At 52.6% G+C, this 24,379-nt stretch overlaps 4 protein-coding genes across 4 annotated transcripts; all 4 read right to left on the reverse strand.

Annotated features, from left to right (window-relative positions):
• Positions 1-3,854: 3,854 nt before the first annotated feature.
• QC763_602840 (uncharacterized protein) lies at positions 3,855-6,104 on the reverse strand (the record flags this gene model as incomplete). The annotated part of the gene is made up of 3 exons (XM_062914124.1): positions 3,855-4,116; positions 4,189-5,651; positions 5,709-6,104. 3 exons carry the CDS (start codon positions 6,102-6,104, stop codon positions 3,855-3,857), a joined length of 2,121 nt encoding a protein of 706 aa, XP_062762798.1.
• Positions 6,105-12,521: 6,417 nt separating this feature from the next.
• On the reverse strand, positions 12,522-14,201 carry QC763_602830 (uncharacterized protein; the record flags this gene model as incomplete). Its single annotated transcript, XM_062914123.1, has 4 exons — positions 12,522-13,159; positions 13,217-13,444; positions 13,499-13,721; positions 13,789-14,201. The coding sequence occupies 4 exons, from the start codon at positions 14,199-14,201 to the stop codon at positions 12,824-12,826; spliced, it is 1,200 nt and encodes a 399-aa protein (XP_062762799.1). The 3' UTR covers positions 12,522-12,823.
• A 936-nt stretch (positions 14,202-15,137) lies between these two features.
• On the reverse strand, positions 15,138-15,760 carry QC763_0092390 (uncharacterized protein; the record flags this gene model as incomplete). The annotated part of the gene is made up of 2 exons (XM_062906254.1): positions 15,567-15,760; positions 15,138-15,215 (listed from the first exon to the last, which is right to left on the reverse strand). Exons 1-2 carry the CDS (start codon positions 15,711-15,713, stop codon positions 15,138-15,140), a joined length of 225 nt encoding a protein of 74 aa, XP_062762800.1. The 5' UTR covers positions 15,714-15,760.
• Positions 15,761-19,581: 3,821 nt separating this feature from the next.
• On the reverse strand, positions 19,582-23,289 carry QC763_602820 (uncharacterized protein; the record flags this gene model as incomplete). Its single annotated transcript, XM_062914122.1, has 1 exon — positions 19,582-23,289. One exon carries the CDS (start codon positions 23,287-23,289, stop codon positions 19,582-19,584), a length of 3,708 nt encoding a protein of 1,235 aa, XP_062762801.1.
• Positions 23,290-24,379: the final 1,090 nt, after the last annotated feature.

Genomic DNA, 24,379 nt, shown 5'->3' on the forward strand with positions numbered 1-24,379 from the left:
GTATCACGGGCAGGTCTTCCGTGGCTGCCTTGTATCAGCACTACGGAAATCTGCTACAACTACCACCAGCCCTTTTGGTCTCGGAGTTGAGTGCTCAGGCCTGGTTGTAATGCTAGAATGACCGATTCACTGTTGATTTCTCGCGCATACCTCGCTGATTTCATCGTCAAGACGGTGAGGTTGAGTAGGTACAAACATCTACATCGATAACTACTCGCACTAACGAAGGGGAATTGCCCGCTCTTGGACCCAACGGCACCAAGCGAGATCACGTCTGTCTTCTTCCAGACCCCCGGAATCATCGCTTCTGATGTAGACGGTTCCCTAGGCTTGGTACGTGGGATCATATGGAGATTCCTCCTCGTTTCGTTTCAGCTTGAGGAAAATATTCCTATCTTTCGTCCGATGTCATCTCGGTCCCACCTCATCACATAATGACAGATGTGATAAGATCTGACAAAGCAAAACGGTTGTCTGAAGCCTTGCCGGCTCCATCCGATCTCATCTCGTTCAGGTACGCCATCTACCGTCCAAGGAAACGGTACCTGAATATCAAACCCCAGCTAGCTTAGCCAGACCACCTCGTCACATCGCATACTGCAGATCTAGTCCATCATGTCTTCATGATCAAGGTCTCACTCCGGTCCACATTCACATCTACACCCCTTCTGGTACGCACAGCACAACCCGAAAACGCTCGGAAACTTGGACACCACCGTGAGGCCAGGTATAGCTATCGTACACCTCAGCTTCACACCCCTCGATCCCGCAATATTCGCCGCCTATCCACCATCATACACCACCACCAGCCTCACTTGATCACCACATGAACCTCGCTACCACAACCCCATCATCTCCGGTCAGAGCTCAGGGTAGGTAGGTAAGTAGTCGTGGTAAGGTAGTGTAGCACAACTGCACCCTTTTTCCTTCGTGGCCACAGTCAGTCAAACTGACCAAATCTCGGAGAATAAAAAACAAGAAAAAATTCACGCCTTTGTCAGCAGTTACCAGACACAACAACCGACCCCAGCCACCACCATATACCACACGCCTCCCCTATTTGGCCACTCACTTCATACTAATGCGTGTACAAACACGGCCTCGGAACTCCAGACCGAAGATCCCCATCAGCATCTCCGTCCGCACATAGCCATCACCACACACATCACGCGCATACGCCAACTAGACCTGACCTTGACCAAGAAGGCAACCAACCCCCCTCTGCCTCGCCACGCCTGGTCGAACAATGATTGTTCCAAAAGAGGTTCTCTCTCTTCCCCACAGGTGGCACACATTTTCCGAGCCGTGTTTCTCTCCTCCTTGTCGTGCACTAAGGAGAGCACATATCCCAAAACCAGCCGCTCCACACCTTAACCTAAGTAGGCACCTACCTAGACAGTGCACATGGTGAACGAACTCCCGTCCGTAACCCACAATACATTGATCCTCCCGTCTTCCTGCGCGCAACATATCCCCCCTCCCATCCCGAGTCCGAGTTCATAACTCCACACTGCCCAAAAAAAAACCACAAAACCGGTCGTCGTTGCAGCAGAACCTTTTGTCCAAGTTCTGCAGGTCATCTCGTTTCGTGCTAGTTTCGTCTCATGTTTTTTATCCTCTTCGTCCCGCCCCTTCACCCCATCCACAACGGTTGGTCGGTTTTGGTTGGCGGTGGTGGTGGTTGACAAAAAACAGGCCAGCAAATAAATTCTCCTACCGAGCACCGACTATCGAGAGTTAGGGTCTTGTCAAACGTTCAAGCCCCCCACCCCCCCCTGTCCGGCGTTAACAAGTACATGACTGGAGGGGGGGGATTTTGGGGAACTTTACGGTCAAGGGTTTGAAAGAAGCCCCTCCAGGGTTTAGACAGACGTTTGTGGATACCGCGTAGAAAAAAGAGTTATCCAAAGCCAAGTATCTCCCCTTCAGCCAAGGCAAAAAAAAAAAAACGGTTTTCCTCTTCCGCGATCAGCCACCACCGCCATGGCGGCTGGAAAACTCAACGGTCTTCTTTCTTTCTTCCTTCAACGGTCAATCGCTCGGCACCACTCATCGCCCCTTTTTCTCAGCGGTGGAGTCTGGCTGCTGATCCGCAAGACTGCCAACATCGTCACATTCACCTCGACAAGTCCAACACATCAATCGTAGTGTTTTTGACAGCCATTTTGATATGTATATATATATATATAAGAATGGGGTATGTAAACTATACAGAAAAAAAGTTACAACATCAAGGATAAAACCCTTTTCCCCCTAGTCAAAAAAAAAAATGGCAATGTTGCCCAAAAAAGAAGTGAAAAAAAAAGAAGTGGTATCCCAACTGAAGAACAACAAAAAAAGGTATTCATGCAACATCTCTGTAGCCAAATCCAATTTCCAAGCCTGTTTCCCCCGCCTCCCAACCTCAGAGTTCCTTCCGACTGTCCCCAACCTCTGGTGTGCGTGTGTATGTCATCGTAGAGTTGTTTCCAATCCCCATATATATATATACGACATATAAAAGACTTTGGCGTTGCGTTGATGTTGTTGCGTTGTCGTATGTGTGTGTGTGTGTGTGTGTGTGTGTATGTGTGTGTGTGTGTATGTGTGTGTGTGTGTACGTCCTCCGTTACATTTTCACAATTCACCCATAGATATTCTTAGAAACCCCCCCGTCTCGTAAACCACGCCCCCCCCCCTCTCCCATCCTCTCGTATCGTTGCAGAAGAGAAACCCATCCGCCACCAGCCAGCCGCCACTTATTGCCAACTCCAAGAGATGATATGATGATGATGAAAAAAATGTCAATGATGATGATGATGATGATATGTTACCTGATTTTTCTTGACCACCTGCCCTGGGATGAAAGATTGAGAAAACAAGAGAAATGAATTGGTATAAACCCCCTGACCCAGCCAGCAACATATGGCCGCCCCTCCGTCACCGTTGTGCGGTTGTCGTTTCAAGTTGAAGATAAAAGTACGATGAAACCCATAATCGAATAAAACGGGGCGGATGAACAACCCCCAGAATGGAAAGGATGAGTTGAATTGATGAGTGACAACGTCCCAAAATGCGGGGAGAAGGCGGGGTGAAAACATGGGGTAACGGGGGGCCGGCCCGAAAACCCCGGTCCCAAGGACCAATCCGTTCAATTTGCGACCGCCAACTACAAAGAAAACGGAGGTGTGTGTGATTAGCCCGGAAAAGGATTCGCACTCACTCACACACTCTCACACACACCATCATCATCGTCCGGGCCTTGTTTTCTGCGAAGATGGGGAACGTGTGTTTGCTGAGAAATGGCACCGAAAAGTTGTATCGTTTGTTATGCGGAAAATGTCGGTGTTGTTTCGTCCACAAGATGCGCACCTATCGGGGCACCCGCCCCGGCTTGTTTTCGCCTTGGACGTCCACCACGCCCCGGGTCTTTTCCCCTCGGTTTTGCATGTGTCATTGTCGTCCATTTCCTCCCCCCGTCTTTATCGGACCCGATGTCGGGTTTGTGATATCGGACAACGTAGGAACCTGACAACAACTGGGGTACCGAAGAGTTGCGCAAGTTATGTGACGGTTTTTCGATTTTCGTAGATGAAGGTCCTTGCTGATATCGCCTTCAGACGATGCATGCTCCGGCGGGATGCTAGGTGTTCGTACCAAATGTGCAGCGGCTACATGCGCACCTTCAGTAATAAGCGAATGCCAGCATGGGGTCTTTTGCAACCCGGCAAGCGGCTGTCTTTCCTACAAGACCGGAAACGTGGTTCATGGGAGCGTTAGGCGAGACATATATGTCAGTGTTGGTAATCAGGGCTGGTGATGAGGGTTCGGGGTGCGGGTGTCCGGACTGGGCTGTCCTTGATTGCCGCAAGGGCTCATCCGCTGAGGTAGGTCCGACGTCTGACTTCGGCTTCCTTGATGATTTCAGCCGAGAGGCTCAGACTTGGCGACAGGACAGCGTAGCGTTCGATCTCCATGACGACGTCGTTGATGATTTGATCAATGGTATCGCGGTGGGGAACCAGGCTCCAGAGGATGCTCGACAGTGACGGCGACATGGTGGCGCCCATGACCAAAAGTGTCTGTGATACTATGGACAGAGCACCCTGCCAAAGGTACGGCATATGTCCGGCGTGACTGCGGCCAATTCGTTAGATTAACTGTCAAGAGGCGCTGCTGACCAATGGGAAAGACGGGAAAAAGACTTACTGCGCAGTAATGTGCTCCAGTTGCCGGATTGACGCTTCTAGGCACTTTGTGCAAGCCTCCCGCACCGAGGGGTCCAACACCGCTTGCTCGTTGTCAAGGACCGCCAGAATATAAGGCCGATAGATGATGGTTCGGCAGGCGAAGAAACGTAATCTCAGCACCGTCTGCACCGGATCGGGAAGCATCGTCCGTGTGAAGGGAAACTGCAGCGGTAGCGGCAAGCTCTCATACCACTGTGTCAGCTGGAAGTCAAGCTCTGCCACGACCGGCTCCAAGCTTGTTGTTGATGCCATGGAATCCTTCGAGTAGATGAGCTGACTGACGCGGTTGAGCAGCCTCCTCAGTGCAATCTCGGCCAGGAAATACCACAACTCGTCGCGTCCAACTGCTTCCTGCTCATCGCCCTCGAACCCGCAGGGAAGACCAACATTCTCCTCAAATGCAACCACACCAGAATGGGGGAGGTCCAATTCGGCCAATAAATCGCTTTCGAAGAGAAGTGAGTTCCAGTAAATTCTTTCGATCAGCTCCCTCTGATCAGCGGGCACTCTGCTCGGCGCCATGAGCAAAAGCTGCAGTTTCGTACTTGTCGTGCAAAGCAAGTTCCATGCCTCCAGCGGTCGAACAAGGTAAAACAGATAAGCAGCAGCCAGCAAGTGACACTGTGCTGCGAGCACACTGTTGGACGTCATCATGCCTGGCAGCAGAGACCAAGCTGCGGTGAAATACTGAAGTCCGGGAGGGTCCTCGTGGGGTACAATCCTCGAGATGCTGCCTCTCGAGCTAGCTTGGCCCAGGGCCAGCACCAACAGCACAATGCAACTCTCTGGTCCTTCTCTGAAACCGTTTGATAGCGCTATCCTGTAGTGGCTCCTCCACGTGTATGGGTTGACGCAGGCGTACCAGATGTTGACTCTGTCAAAGTAGGCTTCGATGTAGGCATTCGTATTGGAAAGGTCGACGCAGGGAGTCTTGGCGAGCGAGTGCAGCGGCTCACGGGCCATCTCAAGCTGCAGGAGAATTTGAGGGTCGTACGGTCGTGATACCAAATCGCGGATCATGGGCCACTGCAGCAGATGCAGAGCCGCATTCGTGTGCACCTTCGGCATGGTCGAGATATTGTTAGTGGCTGTGGCGGACCATGTCCCAAGTCCACCGCTGGGAATGACAGACACGAAGTTGGCGGCATTTGACCCGATTCCCATCAAGTTGTCACCGCTGAGAGCTGTCCCATTGCTCATATTTGGCGAATCATGAGACATGCCCATGCCATTGGGGTGGCCCACCATGTTCATCTGGAGCAGGTTCTCGATGCGGTTCAAGCGCTCCAGAATAAGCTTGTCGCCGGCATCTAGCTTGATGCCGGGCTCGCGATAAATGCACTCGGCACCCAACTCGGTACATAGCTTGCACTTTGGCTTCGTGCCATCGCATCGTGACTTCCTCGAACGGCAAACCTCGCACTATAAAATCCTGTCAGTAACCTTCCCGGCTGGTCCTGTGTTCTCGATTCAACGTACAGCGATGGTTGCCCTCCGCCTTGGATAGTCGACGCCCGCATCGGTATTCCGCCTTTTAAGAGGGTTGATACCCTCATCGCTCGGTGCCTTCTGCATCCCATTCGATTCTGGCCTGTTGTCTGATGACTGTGAAAGATTGCGCGCCTTCTGCGCCGAACCGAGTATGCCTTCCCTGCTGAAGCTAGGAGTCCGAGCCGACTTGAGAGATGTCGGTGACTTGAGAGAGTTTACGCCACCGCCGTTAACCTGGACCTGGGCCAGAAGCTGGGGCGAGGGCACCTCGATGGTGAAGTCCCTGTTCGGCAATGGAAACCTTCCTACAACAGTAGCACTGGCAGCCGCAGTCATAGTGGCCGTGGAAGAATGTGGAGAGTCACCGTTGGACGATGGTGACATGCTGTTGGCACTCGGTACGTTGGTGAGTGCGTCCAAAGAGACAGACCGGTGATGCTCGTGATGTGTTCCGATAAATATGGGTGTTGTTAGAGAATCCCGGGCTTCCGTGTTTCGTTCGAGGTAATCAACCGGCGAATAGCAGCAACCGCTTCCCGCTTCGACGGTTCTGTCGACTCAGACACCGCAAGCACCAAAGACACAAGCACTCGGTTGTTGTTGTCCAGCTCGCATCATCAAGCGGCGACGACCAGAGGGAGTGAGGTGGAGGAGATGGAAAGGAACGGAGGTACGCTGGGCCGTATGTCGGTGATGGGTGGTGATAGCAAAAGTAAAGGGGGAGGGCAGGTCTTTTCGGGAACTGTGGGATGTGAAGGATTCATATGGGGGTAAGCTCGCCTAGAGGTAGCGTGAGCGGCAGCCCTTGTAGAATAAAACCCAAGACCGGTATGAACAGGAGGGAACAGGTACAACAGATGCACCCTTGGGTGGCTTCGGAGATACCTACCTCTTGAAGGGGGGGGGGGTGGACGTCTGAACTAACGGTGACTTGATGCTTTGTGGGGGAAATTTGCCCTGGTCCTGTTGATGAGTTCCCAAGGCCGGGTCACAGTGATCCGCGGTGTAGCTACCGTGATGCTGATACCCCCTTGAGTGTACCGTTGGATTGGCAGCGGCTCCAGGTTAGCTTGCGGCAAACCCCATCGCTTTTCACTCACGCGATGGACTCCAAAATTCGTCGTCCAAAACGGAGACGGGACGGTGGTCTACAGGGGAGCCCCATGCGCTAGGCTCGACAAGGGTGGGAACCGCGAACGACCGATGGACTACGACCCCCTGCTCAGCGTTGCAGTGACGCTGAGCGAAAGCGCCATGTGGAGTGGCAGAAAAGTGGTCTCTGATGGTGCTGTGGGTGTGCCCCGGATCTGGTGCGTGCTGGATCATGGAGGATGTATCGAGGGCCGAGGTCCTCGAGGGAATCAGGAGCATGGGGACGTGAAGCGAGCCGCGAGCAGCCGGTGGTCTGGCTGTCACCTGTGTCACCAGCTGAGAGGAGTCATCAGCAAGGGACAAGCAGGAGGGAAGTCTGTGTTGAAGGGGTGGGGCCCGGACACAGCATTTGCGGAGAAGGGGGAAAGAAGGAAAACGAGATGAATCATTGGAGGAGGAGGAGGAGTCGCAAATCAAAAACGCGGGGGTGGGGTTCCCCAAGGAATCTCCAAACCGTTCGTTCACTTCTTGGGCTTGGGCTGGGGAAGACAGCAAAAGCATTGACCACTGACCGCAGGTGCAGGTGGTCGGTCTGCTCCGCTCGTTCCGTTGCCTGTTTGAGCTTCCATCATCCAAAAGTATAGGCAGGTAAGCAGAGTGACAGAGGGTATGTTGAACGAGGCATTGACAAAGTGCCTTATACATGAGACTTACGTTGACTGCCCGTCTCGGCACAGACAGACAGACAGACAGACACCTACCTACTACCGTAACACGTACTCGTACTGACCAGGGCCAGGACAGCGGCGCTAACTCATGTAATAGTATCGTGTACCGCGAGGGCTAGCCACGACTGCCATGGCGGTGAATGAAACTGCAAAGGTTAGCCGATCAGCTGAAAAGCTCCAGATCACTCGCCAGGCTCTTGCTGCAACTCCAGCAGACAGACAGGGCAACAGGGACTTTGACATGACAGCACGTATGAAGATGTCCATGGGTTGTCGGCATCACCAGCCGGATGAAGGGAAATGGTGCGCACGTTCACTCATAGTCTTACTTTTCTTGTCAACACACGAACCCGAACCCGGGCCCTGGAAGACCTCTCATGTAAGACACACTGAAGGCCATGTGGAGGTAATCATCGTGGACCTGCATCCCCGGTTTGATCTGCAAAAACATCCCCAGAAATGACAGCTAATAGCCTCAATATTCTCAATCCAGCTCCCCCATCAAGAAGCAGCAGTACAATCGTGTACATTGACCCCGCATCTTCGCTTCCAGTCAGTCATCCAATCACCAACAGTCCGGACTTTGACGGCATGATCACCAGCTCACCCATCCCCGCCTCTTAATACTCTGTTAATTCTTGACTCGTGTGTGTGTTGATGTTGGTTACGAAGAGTTTAGGTGGTTGTACCGGCCTTATAAGAGCGAGTGGTAAGGTCGTGCTTCTACCAGGGACCCCTTCACATAATACAAGCGCGCCATACCGTAAGGCTTGATAAACCTTGCAAATTGTATTTAGCATAAATTCAACAACTGCCAGCGTCGCTCCTGGTAATCTCTGGGCTCGACGAATCGCCTTGTTCCCATGCTCGGGCCCTCCGCACTGTCCGCCGCGAAGAACTGTGGTGAGGAGCAGAGAGTTCGAGAAGGCCACGAAAGAACTCCACACCACACGGAACATCGTCTTGGAACAAAGCTGTTCGTCATGATCCTCGTCAACCTACTAAGCTGGTGGTGGTGGCAGGTACCTGCGTCCTGGATGTGTCGATACGTACGATACAAGCACACCCACACCACTCTGCCAACAAAAAGATCACCTCGGGAGTCGATCGAGCATCGTCTTGTAGGCGGCAAACGGGTGGATGTGGACGGTCAGGTGGTGATCAGTTCCCATTCCGCCTCTGCGGCCGTATATGACTCTTCTCATCAACAGGCTTCTTTGCCTTCCCTTCTGGTGGATGAAGCAGGATCTCGTGAACATTCAACACGATGGCCCGCTCCACCGCATACTTGCCACCGCCGCCGACAAGCTGCGTGGCTGCCTCGACTGCCTAAGGGTCCGTCCTATTTCGGGTAACCGAGATATTGCTGATATTGAGGGCTCGATAGAAGGGTGGTGGACCGCTATATTGGGAACCAAGTTTTGGTCATCTTCCTTCTCGACTGTCAACTTTCGTTTCCTGCCGTGCGACCACTGGAAGGACTCCCGTCTAGACTCGTCAACAATGCTGGGCTGTCTGTGATGGCAAATTGGCCCAAGCACGTCACATCTCGAAGCTCCCGTCTGTCGAAGCCGCAATCTCGCCTTGTTCGCGATACCAAAATCCCGCCCTCTGTGTGTCCTAAAGGGTACTTGTGGCTGTTTGTGGGGCGCATAGAAGCACTGTCCATCCGATTCGGAGCAAGTCGCTTTTTCCAACGGCTCGAAACGTCAAAACGGGCGGTGGTAGACCGTTTCAGGATTAACTGGTAAATTACGGTCTGCACCGCGCACGTGCATCCGCAGCCCAGCCGAGTGCGTTAGTGGCTTGGGGAACAGCGACTTCCACTGGGCGCCCAAAAAGGCGGTCGGTCCGAATGCTTGCAATTAGACCCTTGTGCACACCACCACCAGCCACACAACTTGGTGTGAAAGAGCCTCAGGACACGACATCTCCAGCTGTCGGGATACAGAAATATCGAGCTATCGAATATCAATAAGCCCCAGGTTTAACCCTAAGCCAACCTCAACCCTAACAACTCGGACCAACACCAGCTAAAGATCTGGATACCTACCACAGAACGATCCAGACAATTGTATTTCTGTCCTCGTACATTCGCTAACCACTCAGCCGCCCAAGAGTCCCTAGAAACGGCCCATCTGGCCTCTTCAGCCTCGCTGTCCTCCTCCCGCTACGCTCCGCTCCCTTGGTGACCGTGTGGGAGGTCATGGGACTTTTCGATATATATTAACCGGCACACACAAACCCTGGCTACACATGGCATACATTGACACCACCCGTCTAAACCCACGCTCGTCTAAGGTGCGGCTGCCGCAGACGATATTACACACGCCCGATTTCTCGTTGGAAAAGCACGGATGTCGTCAATATTCGGACGTGGCCTGCATGTGCCATCCTGATTCTGTCGTCGACTGTCCCACACCCGGTCTTACAAGACTTAGGGGTGCATATGTGGCCGTCATGCCGTCCTGTCTGTCTCTGTCTGTGGCTAATCAGTTCCCCCCTCAAGCCAGCTTCCCCCGCTCTCACGACCCCACCCCGCCGAAACCGTTGTCATCGGTGCGGGTATGTAACGGGTAAGAATGCGGGCACGGGCACGGACGACGGGGGCGGGTGCGGGGACCGCTGTGAAGTAGAGTCACCGATCACCAGTCCGATTTGCTGGCCTGGCCCAACAAGACAGCAGTTCATCACGGCCCTTCAGGGGCGTGCCCTGCTCCCAAGATTCCAACGGTAGCTTACAGAGAGATTTGAAAGCTTCCTACCTTCTTCTTTGTGGGTAGTCGCGTCTAACCGCGCCTAGTGGTGTAGTATCACACGGGATGACATTTCGCAAACCTCACCACCAGGTAGATCCGGATATACCAGTAGGAAATTACGCGGGCAGACGACTGCTTGTCTGGGAAGCTTGGTGAGTGCCGACAGCCGTGGCTTGCACCACCGGACACCCCCGGCAGGACCCCCAGGTCAACGAAGCCTTCGGTACCGGAAGACCACCTTGGTTTTTTCTGCTGTCCTCGGGGGCCAGCCCCACACCCCAAACTGGCTCTTCATGTCCGGCGACCGCACCACCGCGCACTCGCTTCGCACCTGACGGGCCTTGGCTTTCGGCTTTGCTTACCCCTCTCTCTGTCCTTCCTCATCATGAGCACACATCGCCATCTCGCGGGAACCAGACTCGACTCCAGGGCGGTTAGCCACTGCTGGCCATCTTAGCTGCAGGACACACGATTCGGATGACACGGCGGCAAAGCTCCCTGTTCTTTTGTCGAGGCCCCCCCTCCCTGGACCATGTTCTTCCGCGGGGCCCTTGGATCACGGCTTACTTTTGTTGCTGCAGATTGTTCACGATCCTTGCCGCTCACATGCTCGACACGGCACTCTTGTATGTGTGGAGGCGGGCGAGTATTATCATGGCACATGCCTGTATGCAATGTCGTCGTCTCTTTCAGGTCGAGAAGGGTTGGCAGATATGCTGCTGTATCCAACAACCGAGAATATTTTTGATCATACGAGCCATCTGGGCCACCCACAAATTCCACAGACGAGAGCCTCACCCATGGTTCTATCACACAATAGGGACTCGTTGTAGTCCGAGCCTACCTAGCTGCCTCTGGTCATCATGTTCTTTATTGCTGTTCTTCACCGTCAGAACTATTAACACGTAGACTAAGGTACTCAGCTTCTTGTATCAAATGAGGGGAATACCGGCAGCATCCGTGTTGCATATATCCCAAAACGGAAACCTACGCCCGTCTGATTAGACGTCCCTCTTCGATAGCTGCTACGTAGTTGAAAAAGAAGATGATCAACCGATCTGCACCGTTCGCCCGAGCTGCCCACACACGTGGTGATGATCTTTTGAGCGGCTTGCTCTTTTTGGTAGGACCAATCCGGGGGAGTGTGGTTGTTACCTACCCACAGACAAAACCCTGATTTTTATTTTTTTAAACATATGTGAGAGCTGTGAGGTTTAGGTTACCAAGATCGGCCGGATTGGAAGTTTTGGGGGAAAAGACGGAGAAGAGACGCGGGATTGGGGGGGGTTGGGTGGTTGCTCCGGATCTCATCGTGAGGTGAACTCATAGGTTATTAGTTGTAGACGAGAACGTGATAAGTGAAGTTATGTGTGAAAAGCAACTTGGATACACTGAGTAGGCGTTTCTGTATACACCCATTGATAACTCATATCGTTTTGTTTCTTTTCCATGATTTTGACGAATCCGGACTTGAGATCACCACTCTTGAATGAAACCACTAGCTCATCGTGCATACCTACAAGACCATCGCCAAACCGTCACACCTTGAATCAATTTCCAGGCTCACATGGACGATTTGTAAACCGTGATGAACCAGTATAGCATTGCCCATTATATTCCACTCTTCAGGTTTTCACATGATCTTAGCGCTTCTCTGCCAGGTAGGTAACTGTTCAATGGCGCCCAAAGCCGCCTACATCACCACCTCCATACCCCACATTATGGTGAGACAGATCGATGTCCCTGCTGCTTCAAAACCGCTGCAACAAAAGAAAAAAAAAAAAAAAGCTTGTGTAAACTCCCCAGGCATTGACACGTTCACAACATCAGACGAAAAACTGGGCGATCATTCATGTTCTAGTTTTACCCTAGATCTTTTTTGCAGATTGGTTCTCGGATCTGCATAGCTGCCGGCCGTGAGTTGCCGAGAGGGGAGAGGCATAAAGATGTCAGTGTTTCAGGTCTTTCTAGTGGGAATTGTGGGGGTGAGGTAGAGAGGTGAGGGGTGAAAAAAGAGCTTTACTTGGCCCCCAACCTGACTTTTATGCGTCATTGGCGTTTCTGGTTGGAGCATGGAGGGATGAAAATGAAGTTCATGTGTGAGGTTGTTGGGTGGATTAACAACAAGCGGCATTGTCGTTGATGGGTTTATGACGTGAATGGCATTTAACTAGATGAGATCATGCGAGATACGCAGTCAGTCAGTCAGTTGAACAGAATATTTGCTGTGAAATGCAACTGTTTTCGCATCATGATATCTCCTATCAGTTCATTTGGCCTTTCTATGTCTCTTTACAACATTATACCCAACCACCCAACCAAAAACACCAAAAAACCAACCTCCCAATCCAACGCCGTCCCATAAGTCCCAGATCCCGTGTTCTTAGATGCAGCTCCGGCCGGAATGCTCGTCGGACCATCCTCCCCAGCATCATTTTCGCAGTCCGCATCTCTAAAAGAAGGACAAAAAATAAGCTACACCGAGCGCAGCCACCCGCACCACACAGCGTATCCCATGCTTGGCTTACTCTTTGAAAATAACATGATTGACCTGCGTCGTCAAAACCCTCTCCCCCACCGCCTTCCCAATCATCCCCGTCACAACATCCCTCTCAAAGACATTAACCCTATTCTCCCCCCCGCAAGCAACAGCAACCAGACTCCCGTCCTTGTTGAAGCTGAAATGTCTCGGGAACGAGCCACCGGCCGGGGCACTCTGGACATGAGTCAACTCCCCAGTGACAGGGTCGATGGAAAAGGTGTTCAGGGCGTCAGACGGGATCTTTGTGCCGTCGGCAACGGAGGTGTATTCTAGCGTGGTCTCGTTGCGGGTTGAGACGGTGAGGAATCTGTTGTTAGGCTGTGTATGTCGTGGTTAGAGTGGATTTTGAGAAGGGGGTGCGAAGGGGGAGCTTACCGAGATGGTAATTTCAGCACCGGAGGAGCCTTCGGCCGGTGCGTTCTCGCTGCCGTCGGTTCTGATGTTGAATTTCTCCGACAATGTCAAGCTGTTGGTGCCGTAAGAGACTTCGAACCCGAGGATGGAGACCTTCTTTTCGGCGATGACGTAGAGGAAGGTCTTGTCGCCTGACTTGAGGAAGGCAGCGTGACGAGGCCCGGTTCCGTTCCCGAAGGGGTGTGCCGGCTGAGTTTGTCAATATTGTTATTAAAAAGCAAGAGAAGAGAGAGGAATACATACCAGCTCTGTAAGTGTCAGCGCAGTTTGGTCGATGTTGAAGATATGGAGGACGTCGACGGAGAGATCGGGGATGACAACGAATCCACCAGTGGGATCAACAACTGCTTGGTGAGGCCTGGAAGTGATGGTATTGCTGTCGGCCCGTGGGGGAAAAGGTTTGTTGTCCAAGGATTGCAGCTTGGCTGGGTCCTCAATGTTGAAGACATCGAGAGAGGATGATGCACTGAGAATGGTTGTCAGTGGTTGGATCACTCTGGTTTTTGTCATGCAAGATGTATTCAAGGACTTACAAGTTGGAGGTGATAGCTCTCTCCCCATTCTCACCAAAGAGAGCAATATGCACTGGGCCTCCAGGCGTAGAACTGTTTCCCACAAAAGCGAGAGTGCCGTCCGTATTCACCTTAGCTGAGGTAAAAGCGCCAGGGCCGTCGTCGAAGTTCTCATTGATGCAATAATATTGATCGCCTCCAACGAGTGTTTGCCATGAAGGGTTAGTACCGCAGATGGACGAGATTTCGCCGACCTGCTCTAGGCCCTTGTTTCCCAGTTTCAGTGTCGTAACTCCTCCCTTGACAATCTCTCCTGGGGAAGACTCAAACGGGTATGAAGACACAAGAAGAAGACCTTGCTTTGAACAAGCGGCTGCGGATGATAATGAGAAGCCGGCCGACAAGGCAGCAAAGATGCCGTGTGTGGCTCTCATAATGATTGATGGTTGGTGGATGAGATTGATGTAACGCTAGCTGGCGATTGACTATTGGCCAGAAGAATGGTGTCGTGACGGTGTAAGTTGAGTTGCCGGGAGAGGAAAGCTTTTCTGTTCAGCAGGCTGGCTGCGTGTGGTTGTTGTTGAAGAAATTAAGTAGATCTAGAATAGAGAAACGAAAAGATGTCCATCAAGGGATATCGAGAAGTTCGCCCTGTGCGGCGCGTGCGGCTTTATAAGGGGATCTGTCGATCTCAACACAGCCGTCCAGTCTTCCAACAGTGTGTCAACAAACGTGCCTCATTCACTGTTCACTTGCTTATTTGGCCCCTGAGCCACCGGGTCGGTATCGGCTGACGGCCAGTTGGTTCACTCGCATTCAACGTCATTGGTCTTGTTGCCACTCATGATTCCGGGCTCAGAGTTGGTGAGACCACCTGGCGGCCAGCCATGAAAGAGGGAACAATCGTTCAGCAACCCCTTGCAGTTCAGCGCTGTGCCTCGTTACGCATGGCTGGGGTCGGAGGATCCAACTGCAAGCACAAGGCAAATGTGTATGTAGCTGCTGACTGAGGCTTGACAACCGGATCCGAAGAGCACCAATCCTTTGGATGACTTGACTACTGGTGGGAAACATGTGGAAACATGTGAGAATGTACATCACGGGCAATCAGTAAGACAATGGTTTAGGTTTTCCGACGGGCAATTCCAGTGCTGTTGGAGATGTGAGGTGTGTTAGAGAATGTGCGAGGTTGAGAATAACGGCTGGCCGAGAAGCCGTGGTGATTCTCAGCCAATCAAATCGCTGGATTTCCAAGCTGCTGCGGCTGGAGAGGCGGGGCGGGACAATGCCTGCCTCCAATTAGCGGCCGTGGCGGGACCCGAGCATGCGGGGAACCTGCTGCCGGCGCCCTGGAGGCTCGCTGAGATCCACTAAAACACAAACAAGCTCGCTGTAACGGCCCCACCAGAGTCTTGGACAGCTTCAACGTTGGGTTTCTCGTCGCCTACCTGCATTCGGTCATTTATCTCAGAATTCTGTTAGTGGTGGTGTGTATGTCTGACCGAGCATCAGCGAGTTGCATGTTTCAAATCGACATATCGGACATCAATCAACTGTTCTTCTGGTCCTGCCACGTGTGCCCCTGACGATCGATGGTCATGCTTGTAACTCCCAAAAGCTCACCTTCATCACACCTGTCAGGCCACTTTATTGTTCAAGGGCATGGAACGGTCAAACACTCAAATTCATGGCTCGTCCCAACATCATGGCCTCCCAAGACCTTTGCCACAGAGATCGTGGAAGCCGGACTGGTGACCACCACACGACCCGTCACCAACATCCGGAGTGGTAAGACTCACGGGGCTATTCTCGTCATCACACACTCCTTCCCGGTTAAAACGCCGCCGGGATGCGAGCGAGGCTGTAGTCCCAGACCCCGCGCCCTGCTTCTCGTTCGGGAACCCAATGTCCGGATGACATTCCGCTTCGTTGCCAGTTAGATACATCTCATGCCCCAGCAAATGGGCAGCTCCATCTCGTCCAGGAGGCCAGGCTGAAAGAATATTCCCATGCCAATTTACAATAACCGTGGAGTCTTGTCTTCAATACTCACCTTGCCGGAACGTACCGAAAAAGCTGATATATGATACAGCACTTGTATATCCCACCACCGTGTTCCTGGAAAGCTGATACTGCAATCAATGATGGAGTGCTTCTGGAAACCACACACCCAGGCAAAAGTCACACTCGATGACTGCACCCTAATCATCCTCTCGCCCGCCGTGTTCATCATATCTGATTTCTACTTGGGTGAGAGTTTCCCCGCGTTGGTACCCAAGCGAGGTGATACGGCATGCACGTGGAAGAATCCAGCCCTTCTGTTCTCTCTCCAAGCCTCCCCCTCACCACAACCATGGGGCTAACACGGATTTCTCCAAATTCCAACTCCAACATCTGCACTCCACACAATTGCCGTGGCTTACACTATCCGGAATCCGAAAAAGGAGGGACAGCTGCTTCCCCTCTCGATACGCTTTAGATGCCTTGCAGCAACGTAGGCTACGCTAAAACCAACCACCGTGAACAACCGCTGGCTCAACCAAGTGCCATCATCAATTTTCCCCAGACCCGAGCACTGTAATGGTCTCTTTTCTTATTCACCTTCCTATTCTGGCGGACACACGCTAACTGAATAATACTAAACCCATGTCCCACGTCGCTTGATGGCCCTACGTTGGTCCCTCGAGGTAGCAGTACCACAGCGTCAAGATAATTAGCAATGCCGCGGCTGATGTTGTCTGCATATATATCTTGCAGGGTAAAAAGGCTACTACGCAGAAGACAAAGAGTGATGGTACTCGGTTCTCTGCCCTCGGACAGGTACTCATCCTACGACTGCTCCCATGTCGGCCAAGGGTCTCGAATTCTTGGACGAGCCGTCAGCCGAACCCTGCTTGACCACCGTTTCGATCAACGGAAATGACAGACAGACAGACAGACAGACAACGACCCATTCATCAGGCACATGTACATTTTCTCCCCTTGCTCCCCAGGAACCGACGTGACAACCATCACGAACGCCACCTTTCCTAGCGTCGGGATTCAAGCAGTTGCGCGAAGTTACGTTGTGGACTTTATCCGTCCCTTTTAGCCATGAACAAACCCTGTCGTGCCATGCAGCCATTGCTTGGCCCCTAGCTTGCCAACCTCAACATCATTTGTCTTGGGCGTGGTTGTTGATGTCTGTCTGTTGGATCATGATGGCAGGCTGTTGTTCAACGGTCAGAACCGTGCAGAGGTGAGCTCTGGGTTTGTGAGACGAAGAAGAAAATATCAAAGCTTACGAAGTTACTCTCACTCGCTCGGGGGTTCTTTCTAGGTGCCGGAAAATCTAGATCACCAGAGAATTGAATATGGGAGGACGAGTGACATGTACCTATGCAAGTCATCCTTTCATCCAGCTCGTATTATCAATCCCTTTTACCAAGGGGACAACACAATACCCAGAGCCCCCCAAGACCAGGGAAAAGACATTATTCTGTTCCCTTGTCGTGATACACTACCCACTTCCAAACCCATTGTCCCGTCAAGAAGGAGTAGCCGAGGGGAAGGGTGTAAACGAAAGGGAAGCTACTGCATAGAAAGCACTTCAGGCAATATATCTTGTTGCCAAAAACAAAAACAAGCTTTTTTTTTTCACCCAGGGCCTAACCGACCCGTTTAGGGCATCGTGTACAGCTATCCCCCCGGGGATGAGCGATGTGACGATCTTTTTGGGCTTCCACTCTGCCGTGAGGTACCGAGGATGTCACTTTTCTCGGTGGGCGACAAGGGCAAGGGGGAAGGAGCTAGACGATTGCCATCTTAAACTATACCGCAGTAGTATATCTCCGTTTCCAGGGCAGGCATGTATGTGTACTGGGGGATGTTGATGTTGTGATTTGGGCAAGCTGTGAAACAGCTAGGATCTCAAAGTCCTTACGATAGGAAATTCATGGTGGACCTAGAATGGGACATGAGAGGTTACTTTCGCCTTTTTTACCCTCTTTCCAATCGCCCGTACATGTATGTATGTATCTTCCAGGGTGGTAATGAGGCAGGACCCTGAAAATTCCAGCAAGTGAAGGCAGGTAGGTGGAAGAAAGAACTTTGTTAATTTCAGAACCGACCAACCCGGCCGAGACAGGTATCCGGGTTCGGGCTCGGAGTTTGTGCCTGGTGCTGCCGGCTTGGTGCTTACCATGGGATCCGGCCGGGGGGTTGGGTTAAAATGGTATGGCTGTGACGTTTATTTAGCATTCAGTTGTGTGATATACTTGTGGTGGTGATACTTGGAACAAGGATACCATGTAGCGTTTTTTGCTTTGCTTCATTCCGAGGAAGTTGTCATGCGGTATTGAGGGTCTGACTGTTTACCTACTTACGTTCTAACCAAAACAGTACTCGAGCTCCTTCGATGCATCATTGCGTCGCCAGTGACTGCTGCTTATAGGTACTTGAGCACCAAAGTTAGGTATGCCAAAAGACACAAGCTGTCTACCTATTCAAGTTTATCCGACGCCGACTGCTTCCCTCCTCATGGCCGAAAGGGTCTGGTGTTTGTCAGTGATTGGCTAAATAAACCTACCTTACCGTTATTATATGCATACATACTACTTCCTCCTCCAAATCAAACAATATCTGGACAAGGGCAACGTGCAGGTGCTCTCCAAAAGGTCCGCAGCCTAGTTTCTTAATTCGTCTTTGTTTTCTCAAACTGGCAAATGCCAAAGCCCACTTAGGGAGCTACTTTCTCCGTTTTTGCATAATCTGCCTCTTCGGGTTTGGTCGGTCGGTAGGTACATTTAGAGAAACTGTCCCAAACTCCCGGTTTGAAGACAGGTAGGTAAGAAGCGAGCAAAATGTGCATCTCGCAAAATGTGCGTCTCTCGGTATTTTTAACCCCCTCGATGTTAATTGCCTTTCTTTTCCTCCTCACACCCTTGCACCTGTCTCCCTCGGTTTTGGACTTCTCACAACCTTACCTAGGTCTGCCCCTTCCCCCGCCAAAAAAATGGTGCTGCGGACAGACGGAGTCACCATCATCAATGGTTCGGCCCTTCGGGCGTGAAACTCGGTGGCTTTTGGTACTAGGCATCCAAACAAGAAACCAAATCGTCAAACTGGCAAACCCATATCTAAAAACTGCTGACCCCAGTTCCGTCCCATCAATGGCGCGGGTATGAAATCCGTGCCCTCTGCATATCTCACCCCGAAATGTAGCAACTGCAAATTAGCAGTGGCTAATATAACCCCAGGATCGGGTGCTTCCCCCAGACTTTCACCCATCACAGTCGCACTTGATATCACACTTAACCCCTACTTACTACCAACGTCGAATACAACCTCCCTACCTTACCCAATGGCAGAAAATAACCGCAGTTTGCTATTCTTCCACTAAGGCAGCAGCACACCTGTCAAGTAGGTACCTTTCTAGGTAATGTTTGAATCGAATTTGGTATATTTCTGACCTCTCACCCAACCTACGCTCACCCTCCGAAACCACCAAACCAAACCAAAAAAAAAAAAAAAAAAAAAAAAAAAAAAAAAAAAAAAAAAAAAAAAAAAAAAGGAAAAGCCTTCCAGATAAATGCATAAATTCATCCTATCACAACCCTATCCCAACCAACCCTCTCAAAAAACAAAAAGATGAAAAAATGATGTCTCAAATCCCACACCAATGCACCTCCCTTCCCCCAAAAATCCTTGCCCAATGCAAGAAATATAACAATGAAAAAAAAAAAAAAAAAACACAATGAATTAATGCCAAAAAACCACTGTAAATGTAAAATGTTGAAACAAAGAAAAGAAAGGGGGGGTATCACTCAATCAAACTCAATCCACATTCCACCTCCCATCACCACCACCCTCCACCAAATCCAACCAACTCCTCACCGCCTCCCTCAAAATACTCTCCTTATCCTTATCCATACTATCTCTCCCACCACCACTACCCTCCTGTTGCTGCTGTTGCTCCTGCTTCCTATCCTCAATCACATCCAGTATTATCTCCTCCAACGCCCCCAAAAGCACAGTTTTGCACCTCGACCGCGGAACCTCCGGCGCCATCCCCCCACCTAGGCCCCCTCCCCCGCCGTGGTGGTGGTGGGTAGCATGAGCCGAGCGAGCATCCCCCTGCGTCGAAGTGCTATTGCTTCTCTCCCTGCGTTTGCTCGTCGACCGGGAGGAACATGACGAACTAGCTTTGCTCATCATGTCTGTCCCCCCCGCAGCCATGACCTTCTCGACCGCTTCGACGAGCGTCTCGTCAAGGCTGACGATGAGTTCCTCGATGAACTCGTCTTGTACCTGCCCCCCATCGGCGGCGGCCGGGGTTGTCCGGGCGGCAGCAGCAGGCGTAAGAGGAGTCATCGCCGTCGCCTGAGGGGATGGCGTCCTGCCGCTCAAAGACCCGTCTGTGTAGCCGGGCTTGACCAGGCGGCGGTAGTGGATGCGGGTGATGGTAAATGTAGTCGTGTCGGCCACGATGGCGGAGCTGATGTCGACCCATCTCTCTGCGTCCCCGTCGGCCGAGAAGGCGTCGGGCAACACTTGCGGGGTGGGGTCGGCTCGCATCGAGGCCTTGACTTGCTTGATCAAGTCGTTCTGCGCTGGTACGGCCTGCAGGACAAAGTCCGGGTGGTATTGCTGTAGCCAGCCGGCGACGTTCAGGGGGACATCTCCGTTGGCAGAGAAACGGCAGGACTGTTCAAAAGTGTCCAGGCCAGACCCGAAGCCGGCGGCTGACAGGTAGCCACTGCTGGAGGGGGAGCTCACTGCACTCTCAAATGATGTCAAGAAATCAGGCAGCGGTATGTCAACGTCAATCACGCCATCATGGATGTTGATGGAGGTCTTGACTGGCGATTCAAACGCCCCCGACGGATCCGGGGTCCTCTGCAGTTTCGGAGGTGGATTTGACTGATCAGAGAGCCCGAGTGTGTCTGCTGATGCCCGCCCCGGAGAAGCAGCATCTCCACAACCACTCACTGGAGACGACACCTGAGCGTCAACAACTGGTTTCGTTCCCGAACCCTTTCCAGACTCTGTGAAGACCATGGTTAATGCGGCGCCAGAGGGCCGCCGCTCATTAATCGGAGACCCGGGGACCCCATTTTGCTCTTCAGCGAAATCCGGAGTCCTGGCAGTAGAATCTCGTCGACGCGTGGGCCAAAAACCGCTGATAACGCTCCAACGAGAGCTTTGACGACGCTCGTTGGCACCTGTACCATCGTCCCTGGTGAGGCGCTTCAGGTCATTGGCGGCGACGCTATTGCTGCTTCCCGGCCGGCCTGGTGAAAAGAGATCAGCTGCCTGGCCTGTGGCAAAGTGCGGTACGCTGGTCTCGGCTGTGATGGTTGCAGTTGTGGCGGCACTGCTTTTGCGTGTGTTGTGGTCAGCGCCCCTGATCGGGAGATGAGCTGTCCGCATTGACGTCGCATCTGAAGCCCGCCGCTCGTGTCGCCCCTCCATGCTCAGATGGGCCAAGGGAGGCGGGACCCCAGTTCCACGAGCATGCTGTGACTGTAAACTGAGATTGCGCGAATGCGAGGGCACTCTCGACCCTGTTCGTCGATTGATTCTGCGCCGTAAGGATTCTTCTTTCAGTATCGGAACTACAAAGGAGGGAGGGGACTGGGAGAGCGTGCCAAAGGACGTCGAAGTGCTTGGCCGGTGCGCTCTGATGGTGGGTATCTGTTGCGATGCAGGTAGGAAGGCAGCCAGCAGGAAAATCAAACGACGAGCCGCAATCTTGTTGTCGCTCACAATGATGGTACGGGCGGGTACCATATTGTCCTCATCCGCTTTTGCCTTTTTCTGCAAGAAATACCTCCGACGGTATTCGTGAGGACTGAGGGCCTGGAGCCAGTCGGTGTGTGTAGCCAGGAAGCTGGTCAGCAATGTGTAGATGAAGAAGCCCTGCTCCTTTCCACCAGCCCATTTGGCCACACTGCGGGCTTCATCTCGCCATATCGGCCATCGATTCTGCCCAGTTGTCACACGGGAGGCCCGAATGCCTGCCACAATTCTGGTCTTGGCAGCGTTTACTTCTTCTTTGATGTGACGATTTTCAAGCAGGCAATTGGGTAGCAAGGTGATCGGCTTCGCATTCGTCTTTGGGGGTTTGACCGGAGCACCGTCTTCGCTGCGGCGTCCAGACATGGGCATCGCTCGTGCCATGTGCTGAAGACTCGGCAGCGGATCGGGAGAGGTCAAATCTGCCTGTCTGAGCATCTGGAAAATAACACTCGCTGCTTTTGACTGCAAATGGGTTAATGTCCGCATTATGATATCCCAGTGTTGCGTGATGCTGTCGATCTGATCTTCCATATCACTGCTGAAACTGGTCTCAAAGGAGTCCACCGCGTGGCCAGGTTGATTCCCGACCAGAGTCCATCCTGAGCGCCGGGCCGAGCTGAATGATGATGGGAATGAGTCCTGCTCCGTATACGAGTTGGAGCCTCTAAAGGCAGGTCTAGCTGACGGCGTTGTGGTTGACTGAGGAGGCGGGGGAAGACTGATTATCAGAGCAACAGCATACATTGGCGTTCGTTTCTGCTTGGGTTGGAACTTCTTTTTCTTCACCTTTTTGTCGTCCGAGGTTGGAGGGAAGGGATAACTAGTGCTCTCTTCGGCACCGGCCGGTGTAAGTTTTTCGTCCAAGGGCAGGTTTACCGGAAACAGCCTCGTGATCAGCACTTTCTTGCGCTCATATCCCCGGCTTGCAACACCTGGAGTGGGCGGGGTCGTCATTGGTGATGGGTTTTCCGAAGAGAATGACTGCGACAGTCTGCTCGCCCTCATGCTGGATCTGCCCATGGAACTTCGACCATCTGAGAACATGGAACCATTGTCCAGTGGCCGGGCCTCGGATGGTACAACGTGGACTTTTGTCGATGTTCCTTTATAGGCCATGAGTTCCGAGTTACCAAAGATACAGCTGGAAAACGTGGCCAATTCCTCCCGATACTCGCGCCATGCGCGCTGAGACTCACTTTCCACATAACCCTGAGTCCGGCTGTGAACTGACGGTCTCCGATCAAAAGCACCCTGCCTGGTCTTGGGGCTTTCTTGCTGGATGATGATGGGACGGCCAGTAGTCGTGATCGGAGGCTTTCGGGGCGATGCCGGATTTCGTCTCTCCTGCACCGAATAAGAGCCGGCCGTGGCCGACGGGCGATCCGCATATCCGGCTGGGACGGCCGGAGGGGCCTGACTGTCATACAACAGAGAAGCCGCAACCGAACTCAGGGCATCTTGCATGATGATGATGCGCACATCCTGCACGCCGAGGTCGATATCGGCATCATAATCGAACGCGTTCGTGGAGGAGCTGGTGAGTGGCGAAGAGCCGCTGGATAAGGGGTAGAGCTGGTTGGCGCGATGTTCAAACAAGTCTTGCGGATCGGGAAAGAGCAGGTTTCGCGTGTGGATGTCTTCCTGTACCGATTCGAGTGAGAATGGCTTATGGGAAGACGCCTGAGCCGAGGGTACGGCCCCTGTCCCGGCCGCCGCACCGAGGTTGAAGAGTTTCCCGAGCATCTTTACCGACAACTGAGAAATCTAGAGAGAGAGGGAGGGAGAGAGAGAGAGAGATCGTATACCAGACAAGTCGCGAGACTGTCTCTATTGGTATATCAAACGGCGCCCGACCACCGAACTAGCATCCTCACTGGCGGCAGCTGAGGCATCGATATGGAAGGGCTGCTGATGTGGTCGAATATGTCATGAGAATGAGCGTTCCTGGAGCCTCGATAGGAGTTGGATCTGGTATCGCCTAACCAGAGGTGAGATGGATTTCAAAGGAGGGACGAGAGGGCAAAGACCAAGACGTGGACGAGGACGAAGCCAGGGCGGCGCATGAGTGCGTTGTGCTCTTGGTGGTTATCTGGCTCCTGACCAAGCAGGACGGACGTGCTATGAAAGAAGACAGGAATGGCTGACCAGCCAGATGCAGGCGCTTAGACAAGCGCTATGCTGTGTTGAGAGTGAGAAGTTGGTGAGAGAGAGAGCACTTGTCGGCTAGTCAGGTCAGGTATCAGGTATCAAATCAGGTCCGGAAACGGCTTATTGCGCCCGGAGAGACAGGAAACACGAGAGCCCCGCGTTGTTGGAGCGACAGCGGATGGCGGGCTAGATACCAAAAATCGGCTACCCGTACTCCGTAGTGTTCTTCCGAATGGTAAGCACCAGATCAGCGCCAGGTATGGTTTTTGTCTAGCTGTGGAGTTGGGTAGACCCGAGCAGGCCGGACCTGGCGATGCCAGGGTTCGAGGTAGAGATAGGAGGGGAGGGCGGGTGGGGGGGCGGCCAGGGAATGAGAGGGAACGAGAGAGCACGAGAGCTCGAGCGAGGGGCCGAGGGGACGGTCCAAGATGATGCACAAGGAAACTAATGCAGAGAGGGATAAAGAAGGGCGGCTCTGGTAGGATATACAACTCATCAGGTCAATTGTACTCTCGGCAGCCAACACTCAATTGCTCTGCCTTCTCTCTCTTCCCATGGAATGGCGGTGACGGCGAGAGCGGCGGTTGGATGGACGTCGTTGCGTTGTTGCAGGGCAGCACTGCGCACCCACAGCGCACCTTACCTCGTACCGCGCGAACAGGAGCTGGCGGGGCACTCTCTCACT

The sequence above is a fragment of the Podospora pseudopauciseta genome, chromosome 6 (genome assembly GCF_035222475.1).
Source record: "Podospora pseudopauciseta strain CBS 411.78 chromosome 6, whole genome shotgun sequence".
In the NCBI taxonomy this organism is placed as follows: domain Eukaryota; kingdom Fungi; phylum Ascomycota; class Sordariomycetes; order Sordariales; family Podosporaceae; genus Podospora; species Podospora pseudopauciseta.